Source organism: Bos mutus, chromosome 26 (assembly GCF_027580195.1).
Source record: "Bos mutus isolate GX-2022 chromosome 26, NWIPB_WYAK_1.1, whole genome shotgun sequence".
Lineage (NCBI taxonomy): Eukaryota > Metazoa > Chordata > Mammalia > Artiodactyla > Bovidae > Bos > Bos mutus.
The window spans coordinates 41,929,881-41,942,558 of record NC_091642.1 but is presented as its reverse complement, the minus strand read 5'-3'; the positions used below and the strand labels follow the sequence as shown (position 1 = coordinate 41,942,558).

Genomic DNA, 12,678 nt, shown 5'->3' with positions numbered 1-12,678 from the left:
AATATGTCTATAGCAGAAGGATCTATTACATAACACTAAACATTCTTTAAAAGCACATAATAAGGTTTCCTCAGTTACTTTAAGACACTAAGATACCTAGATGAGTCATGTGGTAACCTAGATGAGGCTTTGTGGTGTTGGTTAGTGTATTTTTCTAACTTCATCCGATGATTAAAACTGTGATAAATTTAACTACTACTATTGGTTATTCTGAATTTAAAAGAAAATAAAAGAACATGAAGAGAGGTATATTACCCCTATTTTTGATCAATATGCCATCAGAATTAAAATTAAATGACTACTAAAATAAAATACTAAAACAAAGTAATAAGTTAGATACTAGAATGTATTCTATAAAAATTACACAGCAAGATGAAAATAGTCTAAGGGCAAGTTTTATAAACCAAAGCAACCCCAGAAAATTTTATGTAACTGAAATAAAGGAGTAAGTAGAGAAAACTCAATTAAGAGGGACCTCTTTATTGCATATTTATAAAATAATAGTATAATAGTTATTAAAAATGGAGATGAAATATTTTATTTTTGGTATCTTGTGTTTTGCATCAATTTTTCAATCATCTTCACAATTTTTCAAAACTTGAACCTCTGCCCCATCCACCATTCAAAGAACAAATGATGAACAAACCATCCAACGGGTTCTTGTGAGAGACTTATTATCGAAGAGATTAATTAATAACTCATAAATAAACATCAGAGTTTTCAAAGAATACAATAAAAACAAAAGGTCAGAAGGCACCTCAAGATCGCATCGTGCCACTTTCCTCGTGCTTGTGTTTAAGTGCCTGTGACAGAATTCTGGTTAGTGACACTTTGGACAAAACGTGTTGTCTTTTGTGCACACAGCATCAGACTACAGATACAACAGGGGGATTCTGATGTGTGTATCCGTACTAAGTAGGGCATAATTGATAATATGCTAAGAAAACAAAAAGTCAGGATTACAAAATGGGTATTTTTAGCACATTTAGTAACAGCTAGTTTTAAACTATCATTTTTGATGACCAAATTATATTTGACATAATTAAGGAACATATATTTTTAAAATATTGAAAACCCACGGTTACAACAGAACTGTTACATTAAACGAAGAAAGGAAAAGTCACATACATGGGGCTGAATGGCACTGAGGTTTTTCAAAGTCATTCTTTTGCGAGGCTTTCAGCCCACCTTTACATACATCAATAAAAAAAAAGTCTCTACTCAGCATGCTTGCAGCAAGAGGTGAAACAGGTGTCGATCACACAACTGCCTGACAACCATTCAGTGCTGATCACCGAACAAGCATGTTTATTTAATTATCCCAACAACCATAATTGAGCCACATCTAAGTTTCTGATGTCACTGACTTCAACTATTCAACTCCAGATAAACACTCAACTTAAAAAAAAAAAATCTGAAATAAGTGACAACTAGAAATGGCTGAATCATTGTACGTTTTAGACACAACCATTAATCTTAGTTTTGCTATATGCTATTTGGTACTTTTTGATTCAGTAGTTGGGATTACAAAAAAAAGTTTCTGTATTCAAACCTATCTACAGAATGTCAATATAAAATGTGTGACTATATACATTTAATACACACATACACACATACACATACTCTCACATATCTAGAAACCAGCACTTAAGCACGTCTCCAATTCTCACTAATGACTCAATAAATCATTTGTTACCTTAAGACCAGCTTAGACACTATAAGGCTGCAACATATGGCTAAAGAGGTCAAACACAAGCACCCACAGTCAGGCTGATTAAATTGTTCCTCCTCATGATTTTTCACAAGTAGTAATACCATTTATATAACAACTATGTCTCAATAACTTAGAATTCAAGAGTATAAAACCAGTGTCATGAACATAAAACTCTCTCGCTGTTGAAAGAACACTCCTCCTTCAGCTATTTCCACTGATGATAAGAGGGCACACCAAACTAGATCGTGTTGAGCTGTACAAATGATCTTTACTCTTAATCTAAACAAACGTGTGTTAGAACATTCTGAAATGCTGCATCCTTTGACTTCTTCATCTTTTCAATTGCCCGATGCAGGTCCTGTTGTTGTACAGGTCGAATTTCATCTTCATCATGGCTAAAATGTAAAAAAAAAAAAAGACAAAAACAGAACAACCCACCGATATTCACACAGCTTTAAAATACATCTCCCTAAAATATTTTACCAAGATTAAAAAATGAAGTCTCTTTCCCATCCAAAACAACCACAATTAACAGCTTAAGGAATTAATCTACACAGATAAGTATCTTAAAAATTTTTAGAAAACACGGACTGCCAAGAGGTAGGAAGCTTAAATGGCTGACTATAAACATTATAGCTTGGTTACAATCAAATACTTTACACTAAGAATATATAAGTGTGAAATTTGATCTAAATAGGATTATAATTCTAATGAATGAATAAAAAATTATTCCCATGAAAACTGGAATTAAAAAGTAGCAGTTGTAGGTATCTATTACTCATGTATGTGTTTGCTTTTGACGAACTGAAAAAAAATTCACTGCTATTAATAAAAACCAACTACTCTAAGTTCTCCCCACTTCAGAAAGAAGGAAACACAATCCAATATACAATGTCTCCTCTGTCATTTACAAACACTTAGGAAAAAAAATTCAGGGAAAAAGTTATGATAACCTAAGTACATTACCCACATTTTTCATACTGAAATGTAACATTTTCAGGGCTTTAAGGACAGCAGAGAAATAATTTTCACTAATGTAATTTAGGCAATAAACAGATGGAGTGACCCTCTCCACGAAGGGGCCCACGGAAACACTGAAGATAGGTCCAGAACTAGCGCAAGGAAAAACCACAGGTTAAAAGGGCGGCTTTCATATGCACCTCTCCATACCAAGAAACCTTTTTTGGCAAAGGTTGCTATGGCGATACAGTGTAATTAAGTGCATGAATAGGACAGGCAAATCCAGGTCACTTGGAGTGACAGCCTCAGGGGATGAATAAGGGAGACCGGGAAACAGCAGGGCAAGAGCTAGAGAATTCATTCCACACAAGCCCCCAGGGGACACTGGTTTGCTAAGAGTCACAGAAATTCTTCATTAGAAGGTTGATATTTTGAACAGGGGTTTAGAAATGGTCAGTGTTATACCAGTCTAGGGTGAATGACCTTATGGGAAACACAGGACACTGGTTTATCAGGGTGAGCTATTCCAGTTCACTAATACAGCTGGTACAAAATTGGTTTCTTAAGCTCCAAATACTTTGAAACTGGATTCAAGTAAAGTTTGCTGCTGTCACAAATGACTTCTTTTTTTAGTAAATACATTATTAACAAGTTGAAGTCTAGTCAGCAGCAATGTCCCCATAAATGTGAAATTTCTGGAAGACAAGGTACTCATTTCTATATGAAATGAAATTTTAAAATTAAAAAAAAAAAAAAAAGCAATCTAGGGATATCAGAGCAACAGTTTTCATGGTAGAAATGGGCAAGCCTCCATTTCTGTGAGCTTGATATAACCCAGTTCATGTATGTTCAGAGAAATTCACTTTTTACTTCTTTCTCTTCATTCCAGGTGCTCCCCATAACCACCCTCCCTTGCAAATTCATTTCCAGAAACCCCTTCAGAAAAAAGGCAATAAAGTTGGTGAATTTTTTATTTCAATTTATCTTTTTATTTCGTAAATAGAGCTGGTATTATAAAGCAAAACAGAAGACCTAGCCTAACCTGTTAATAACCTAAAAGCTCTAAAAGGGTCTGACAAATATTAAGAGATGAACTCTAAATATACATACCTTTCTTCCGATGTAGAATTAACATATTCTCTGACACAGAGGAGGGCAGCATCTCGACACATTTCTTTTAGGTCACTGCCTGAAAACCCATCAGTTTCCTGGGCAACTTCTAGCAGGTCCACATGCCTATCCACCTTAAACAAACATAAAACATACTTTAAAAAAAATATATAAAATACATGGCAAGAGATATATCCAAACACTTCTTAGAATTAAAGAAGGTTAAAGCATACTGGAACAGCAGGGGAGGAGAATCATTAGAAATTTTCAGTTCTAGAAGTTTTCTTTTTTTAACCATAAAAGTTTAAGATTTGAAATCTACTTTTCAGTAATTGTCACTATGACCAAAACTGAAATAAGTCTCACGAGACACTTCACAGAGTGATGGGGAAGAACAGGCATTCAAATATTGTTGGGTTGACTTTGGTACCTCTTAGGAAGGTCCCACGTTCTACAGAAAAGGGGCACTTTTCTATAAAAAGTCAACATACATGGCGAACAGCCCGGATCATTAAGTCCTGAGTCCATGACGAAAATCATATTCCACTGACACACTCTAACCCTCATTTGAACTGTCATGCTGTGGTATTCTATTCTAATTCCTCAACACTCATTAAGCACCTATGGTTTTGCTCCCCAACTAAGCTTATATAGTGAAGCTAAGAAAGTGATCCTCCTGGGCACATAACAGACTTATAATTACGCTTATAAGAAGGTTAAGAAGAGAAAGTCAATAGTTAATTACAGTAACTAACAGTAATAAATGATTCTTATGTGTCATTTGCTGTCCTAAGTACTTTACATGGATTATGCTCATTTAATCCTGTCAGGGAAGCATTCTCATTTTTAATTTCAGATAAACCTGTAGAGGTTAAATAAATTGCCCAACGTCACACCACAGACAGAGCCAGCATTTGAACACTGTGCAGGGAGATCCAGCTGTGTTTCTCCCCCTACCTAGCTAACCATTTGTCTTAACATTTATTTTCCCCAAGTTGATATGAAATGCCATCTTTATCTGTTACTAAATTCCCACTTGTCTTTGTGGAAAACTCAGTGTAAGTTAAGAGTAGCAACTCTGCACAAGGACAAGAAGAGGCTTGGAGGTAAGACGACATGGAGTCTACTGTTAACTCTGCAACTGGGACTTCCCATGCCAGTGTTCTCACTCCTAAATGTGGAGATTAAGTAGAGAGAAATCACATACTCATACACTCTCTGATAGAAAGAAAACTGAACCCAGAAGGGAGGTGTGAAGGAAAATGGTAAACTATATACAGATAAATGTAAATGAGTTCATATATAAACAGTAATAATAATCATTTAATTAAGGGTAGAAAACTAAGTGGGCTTCCCAGGTGGCACTCGTGGTAAAGAACCTGTCTGCCATTGCAGGAGCCATAAGAGACGTGGGTTTGATCCTTGGGTTGGGAGGATTCCCTGGAGGAGGGCAAGGAAACCCACTCCAGTATTCTTGCCTGGAGAGTCCCATGGACAAAGAAGCCTGGCAAGGGTCTTACAGAGTCAGACATGAATGAAGAGACTTAGTATGCAGGCACCTAGAGAACTAAGTAGCACTAAAAAAGAACGTGTAACTTCCAAGTGACTAGAGGAAGAGGGGAAAAGAATGAGGAACACAAGAGCAACACTGAGAATGAAGGCCTGGGGCAGAGGTAAGGGAACTGGAAGGTGGGAGCGGATGGTCTGGGTGGGGTGAGGGTGCGGGGAGTCCAAGGAGAAAAAAGGCTCAATAAATGGAAAGCACTAAAATAAGAAAGAATGAATCCAAATTTATCAACAATCACCACAAACACAAGCAAATCATTACATAATGATAAAAAATAATTCACCATAAAAATATAACAAACGGACAAATCTACAATAACACTGGGAGGTTTGTCACTTAACATCTCACGTACTGATACATCAGAGCGTGAGCTCCTAGGGCTAGTTATAGTAATAGCTAGATCCGTGATGCGCTCTACAAACGCACAAGTTGACAACCTGATTACAAGAGTTCTGTGTACTTAGGACATTAGTCTCCTGTTGGTTACAGGGTTGCAAGTATTTCCCCGGTGGCCTGTCCTTTCACTTTGTTCATTTTATCTTGTCATACTTCTAGAAGTCTTAAGTCTGATTACAGTCAGACTTTTCTAACTTTGCAGTTTAACTTTTTTGTGTGTCTCAGGAATTCTTTTTTACATGTGTACTTAAGAAATCAGACATATCAGGATGTAGTTTCTCTATAGTTTGTAAAAGTGAGGAAGAAAAAAAAAAAACTATACAACTATACCTATACATGAATTATGTATCTATCCACACATATTTATGGAAGTATACACTACCAACTTCAGGATAGTGCTGAGAGCTCTCCACAGCACGCTACCAATGATGGTGTAGGGTGGAGAGAGAGGGGAGGGGGTGTGTGAAGCAAAATATGTCAAGATCAACCTTTTAAGTTCAGGTGCTAGATTTAAAGTTATCTGTGTATGTGTTTACAACAAAGGACCTTCCAAATTATTCTTTGAGATGTTAAATATTAGTTGTCTTCCTCCTTCAAACAATCAGTACCTCCACCCCATCCTTTGCCCACTCCTTTGCTGAGCCACACTATGCTCTCACCACTCACAAATCTTGTTCATGGCAGGGTGAAAATGCCACAAAGATGAGCAGAACAAACATAAGAAAATAAGAAGAAGAAGATTCCATTCACTGAGAGAGTAAGATTACTAACATAGCCTTCCATAAAGGTTAAAAGAAAGGCTCTCTCACTACTCTATGTAAACCTGTGTAACTTATTATGTAACTTCTCAGGATTTTGGCTTCCGCAAGTGTAAAATGGTATTAATATGCACTGCTTAAAATGAGGATTAAATAAAACTATGTATCACCACAATACGTGGCACACAGTAAGCACTGTAGAAGTAGCCCTTTTTAAGATCATGGTTCTAGACAAACCATGTAGTGAGAATTATTTTCATTAGGCAAGTATGAAGGAAATTCCCAAGTTAAAAAAGGTTTTGAATAATAGGAGCAAAACAGGATATATAATAAATTAATGAACTGCCAAAATAGCTTGAACACTGGCTGTCCACTGTATGGTAATCCAAGCATCTTATATATACATATATATTCACACACACATTTAATATAAATTATCAAACCAATTCTATGAGATTGTTGACATCTTCAATTTCTGAGTGAGAAAATGAGGCATAGAGATGCTAGTGGTATTTGCCCAAGGTCACACAGTAGGAAATGGTCAAGCCAGAATGGAGTCCTCAAGTGTCTCTTCTAAACCCAAGATTCTTAAATTTCCACTGTTACAGAAAATATATACATTCAGGTTAGTCTGTATGGGGGAAAAAAACAACAACATTCTTACTGTAGTGTCAGATGTGATACTTTATTAGGTATAATGTTATTAGTTCTAATTCTTTCATACTTAACATTAAGCCAGAACCAGTATATCTTTTTTAAAAGAGTGAGCTGTATTAAGGATCTATCAATAAGGAATGTGAAAGACTGGAAAACAGTATCATTACAAAAGCTTCATTTTTTTCTTCAGAGAAGAAAAAACTCAAAATATAAGTCTATTTGTATGTTTGCATCAAAAACTCTAATTCTACTCAGGGATGAATAAGCATGATAGTGCTCATCTTATTAAATTAATTTGTGTGCTACTGATTTGAAGCATCTTTTAGCACAATTAATTTTTTTTCATATTCTATTAAACAATATGCCTCCAGCACAGTAATAGCAGCTAGTAGGAAATCAGACATTCCTATGTCAGCAATTATCCAGAGAGCATTCATATTCTGCGTCATAAAACTGACTAAAGACTCACCTCCTGTACTTTCATGAGTAAGAAACTGAATGCTAAAAATTCCCTGTACCAATGACAAACCTAATTCTAAAAGAATTTCCAAAGACACTACAGTTTAAAAAGGCAGAATGTCCTATTATGTTGGCACAAAGTTCCATAACATTTGCTGGCAAGGCTACAGGGCATGAGGCACTCTATCTAACACCGCTGGCATAAAAGAGTAAATTGGCATGAAGAAATTTGGCAACCACTACCAAAATTATAAGTGCTTCCCAGGTGGTGCTAGTGGTAAAGAACCCACTTGCCAATGCAGGAGACATAAGAGATGTGGGTTCAATCCCTGGGTCATGAAGATTCCCTGCAGGAGGGCATCCATGCCTGGAGAATCCCATGGACAGAGGAGCCTGGCAGGCTATAGTCCATAGGGTCGCAAAGAGCTGGACATGACTGAATTAACTTAGCACAGCCACACCAAAATTATAAATATCATACTCTTTGATCTGCTGCTGCTGCTGCTGCTAAGTCACTTCAGTCATGTCCGACTCTGTATGACCCGACTCCATAGCCAGCAGCCCACCAGGCTCCACTGTCCCTGGGATTCTCCAGGCGAGAACACTGGAGTGGGTTGCCATTTCCTTCTCCAATGGATCAAAGTGAAAAGTGAAAGTGAAGTTGCTCCGTTGTGTCTGACTCTTAGCGACCCCATGGACTGTAGCCCACCAGGCTTCTCCATCCATGGGATTCTCCAGGCAAGAGTACTGGAGTGGGGTGCCACTGCCTTCTCCGATACGCTTTGATCTAGTAACTTTTTTTCTAGGAAATTCACCCCACTAATGTTTCTGGCACAAGTGCCAAATGACACATGTACAAGGTTATTCGATGCACCATTTTTGTAAGAGTGAAAGACCAGAATCAACCCAAACGTCCTTCAGTGCGGCACTGATTAAAGAAACTATAGTATACCCATGCGATGGACCCTATGCAGTGCAAAGGAAAAAAAGAGAACAGAATGAGGAAACCATAGGCTACTATGGAATCTCAAAGACTAAGTGAAAAAAGGCAACACACAGAACACTGGATAAGCTTTATTAATGTGGCTTATGTAGAAAAGGCGAGAGGAGTAATAGTATATTCTAATTTGCTTGTATAGGCATAATGCCATCTGAAAGGATACATAAGAAACATGAGAGAAATGAGACTTTTCCCTGTATATCATTTAATATATGTATTTTAACTTTTGAAACATGTGACTGCACTATTTTTAAAAACCTTAAATTATTAAAGATTATGATTATCATATATTTTTAATTCTAATTTTCAACTTCAAAAAGTATTCCAATTAAATGAAAAACAAAACCTCCCCATACTTCTCTGCAAAAACAAATGTATAAAACTTGAAACTGGTCTGAAAAATATCAGAGGATTTTAATCTACAGATATGAAAACACAAGGTTATTTAAAAAGCCTTTAATTATCTTTAATTAGTTCAAATATGCCATGGTGATTGAGTTATACAAGCAGCCAAGAGTTCTACAGTAATTTACAAGTTCAAAACTATATTATTCTCAGGTTCCTTTTTCATTTCTAAAATGATTTTATGAACATAATTTTTTCTTTATTTATAGGATGGGGAAAAACTGTAATTTTCTACTTACATTTTCATTTTTCAAGATGAGTTTCAGGATTGCTTCTCTTTGTTTCAGAGCCTAAAAGCAGGATAATTCTCAATTAGCATTAAAAAAATAAGGATCAACTAATTTTCCTACTATTTCTTCCTTTCCTTGTAAACTACCCAATACCTACAGGAAATGACAGAAACTCTGACAGGTCATGGAAACTTTTGACTAAAGCAAGGTCTAATTCTAGACTCTAGACTAATCATTTATGGTTCTTGTACTGAACTGTAACTTCTTATTCTGAATCCCCAGTGCCTAGCACATGCCTTGAAATGAATGACCAATGTCTTTCCTCTATAGCTCTGCAAATCTCCTTTTCTACATTTAAGAAACTTTTGAAAACTCATTACTGCCATAAAATTTTTACCAGTAACTGGATGAGATGGCAAGAACACCTGCTTGGTTCTTCCACTCAACATGTAACTTTCATGTCCACTGATTTGTGTTAGTGAATTTTATTTAGTGTTGATAGTGTATTTCTTTATATGCTTGTATGCTTTTGCCTCCAGTGATGCTGCCTAATACTGTACTAGGAACAGGAGTTTTTCAAAGAATATCTTGCTGCTGCTAAGTCGCTTCAGTCGTGTCTGATTCTGTGCGACCCCATAGACGGCAGCCCACCAGGCTCCCCATCCCTGGGATTCTCCAGGCAAGAACACTGGAGTGGGTTGCCATTTCCTTCTCCAGTGCATGAAAGTGAAAAGTGAAAGTGAAGTCGCTCAGTCGTGTCTGACTCTTAGCGACCCCATGGACTGCAGCCCACCAGGCTCCTCCATCCATGGGATTTTCCAGGCAAGAGTACTGGAGTGGGGTGCCATTGCCTTCTCTGAAAAGAATATCTTACATATATAGTAAATACAAATGCTTTTAAAAATTATTGTGGGTGAACTCTTCCTGCCTATTCCCACAACTGCTAAAAAAAAAAAAAAAAAAAAAAGGAGAGCCAGTTACCAGGAGTATCAAATTAAATGATGTGAAAATCAAAACCAAACCAAACTGCTATTTCTGTAACTCAACTGTGTTAAGTATAAAGGTTAATTTGGTATGTTATGTGACCACCAATAAGTACTTGCTGTTAATCAACATTTAACTTGGAAAGGAATTTTAAGGTAAGGTTTATCATATACTTTGATATCACAGTTATGCATAAGAAAAAAATCACCCTATAAAATGTGTGTGTGTTCACTAAAAACAGAATGCAAGGGAGATTAAAAAATCCTAGTTTCTGCATTAACAGTATACAAATTTATGACAAACTTGATAAAATGTGTTACACAACCCATTCTGAACTCACACAATAAATATATTAAACTTACAACTTTAGCAAGGGCTACTTTACAGGCTGTTGTACCCTATGTTCTATTCTACTACCGTACATCAAAACCCTTTGTTTGCTATTAGACTACAAGCAGAGATTCTATCAATGTAATCTTTATTTTCAGAACCACTGAAGTGAACTAATTATTTCTAAAAATATTCTGATGTTCTGGTAATAAAATCACATATCTTGTATGAAGCATATAAAGGTCATCTAAACCTTCAGCAGTCAACCCTTTCCGCTCATAACCACTGATTTTCCTTGGCGCCTTGTAACTGAATATCCGCAAAAGTCTCCATTAAATATGGGCTTCCACACCTCCTTGCCTTTGTTCACTGTGGCAAAACAGCATTTCCTTGCTTCAATTCAGTTCAGTTCAGTCGCTCAGTCGTGTTCGACTCTTTGCAACCCATGAACCTCAGCACACCAGGCCTCCCTGTCCATCACCAACTCCTGGAGTTCACCCAAACTCATGTCCATCGAGTCGGTGATGCCATCCAGCCATGTCATCCTCTGTCGTCCCCTTCTCCTCCCGCCTTCAATCTTTCCTAGCATCAGGATCTTTTCAAATGAGTCAGTTCCTACCATCCTTCATCCTTCAAGCCCAGCTGGATTCTGTAAGTTGCACTAACTCCTCGGATAGAATTATTAGTTTTCATCATCACCTCAGGTCCTTGCAGTTGGTTACACATATCTTTGTAAAGTACATATTGCATTATTTATTTTTGTGTCTGGCTCCCCCTGCAATACAGAGTTCTTTTAGGGCAGGGGCCATGTTCTATTCATCAGAACCTAGTGGGTATCTGACATACAAGCTCAATAAATATTAATCAAATTTTCCAGTCTCCCGTATCACATTAAAAAATCTCTCCACTGAATTATCAGGTAAATTCTCTAATAGACTGCCTAAGTAAATGTATACCCTCCAGAGGAATCAGAGGCTGTAGCTGTAGCAAACAGTCGACCAGAGTAATTTTACAGAGATCACAACTACCAATTTTAGATAACCATGTTTACAGAGACAAACTGTTAGGTTAAAGAATATAAAATCGGGTAAAAGTTTCCGGCCAGAGATTTTAAATTTGAAAGGAGTGACAGTGGAAGTTCTAAACAGCGATCCGTGTAACATGATGTTTGCATGCTGCACAGTCTAGTACTAACCCTGTTTGTTTTTTCTTTTTTAATCTAAAAGCAGACAAAACTCAAGATTTGGGGATTCTGTGTAACAGAGTATCAGCAAGTTATCATCCTCTACTTGAGGGTACTTTTAACCAGCAAAAAAGAGTGCTGTAAGTTACAACTGGATCAACACCAATCTCAGATTTTCATTCTTATATTAAAGTGCAATATCGTACTTACTGGTTACTCATTAATCCTGTCAGAGGAAAGCACCAATTGCAACTACTAATAATTAATCAAATAAATAGCAGATGTTCTCCCTGTCCAGCCTTCTGAACAGAACAGTTCTTTAACCCTAAAACCCCTAATTTCATCCTATCCTAAAACAAATCGATAATTTACATTTTCTTGCTACATTCTAAAGAAAATCACTAACATGTCTAGGGAAACTTGAGGTAATTCTATACACTGAAGAGACGCAAATGTATACAGACGTAAACAACACTGATCTCAGACACAGTACAAAGGCAAGAAAAGGAGTAGAAAGGACACCAGTAATTATGGGGTTCTTGCTCTATTCCTTCCCTGCCTGTGATAAATAATAAGTCTTATTTTTTAATCATTCCCTTCCTGAAATCGCAGATAAAGATCTGCAAAAAATGAATATATAACTGTTCATAATATCAATCAAACCCACTTACAGGCTGGTTGATATGGAATCTCGTGGGCATTCTCCTCATTATAGCTGAATCCAGATCCTGAGGACGATTAGTAGCTCCCATCACGATGACCTAAATATATAAAGAAAACAAAGCTATTAAATATACCAGTAATACTCCTTTTAAGTTGTTACTACTAGGGCTTAGAAGATATAGAAAATTAAGTGGGGCTTATACTAAATCTTCTATAAGAAATCTGTTTTAATCCAGTATTACTCAAATATTTATAGACACAA

The 12,678-nt window shown here is 36.6% G+C and overlaps 1 protein-coding gene across 2 annotated transcripts in view; it reads right to left on the bottom strand.

The window, feature by feature from the left end:
* Nucleotides 1-464: 464 nt before the first annotated feature.
* Nucleotides 465-12,678, bottom strand: part of ATAD1 (ATPase family AAA domain containing 1) — a 40,668-nt gene continuing 28,454 nt past the window's right edge. For both annotated transcript variants that reach the window (XM_005906567.2, XM_070363777.1), the window contains exons 7-10: nt 12,425-12,514; nt 9,266-9,316; nt 3,785-3,918; nt 465-2,109 (exon numbers count right to left, since the gene is read on the bottom strand). In XM_005906567.2, the coding sequence (XP_005906629.1) occupies nt 1,989-2,109; nt 3,785-3,918; nt 9,266-9,316; nt 12,425-12,514 (396 nt within the window). In that variant the 3' untranslated portion in view covers nt 465-1,988. The remainder of the gene's footprint in view (nt 2,110-3,784; nt 3,919-9,265; nt 9,317-12,424; nt 12,515-12,678) is intronic.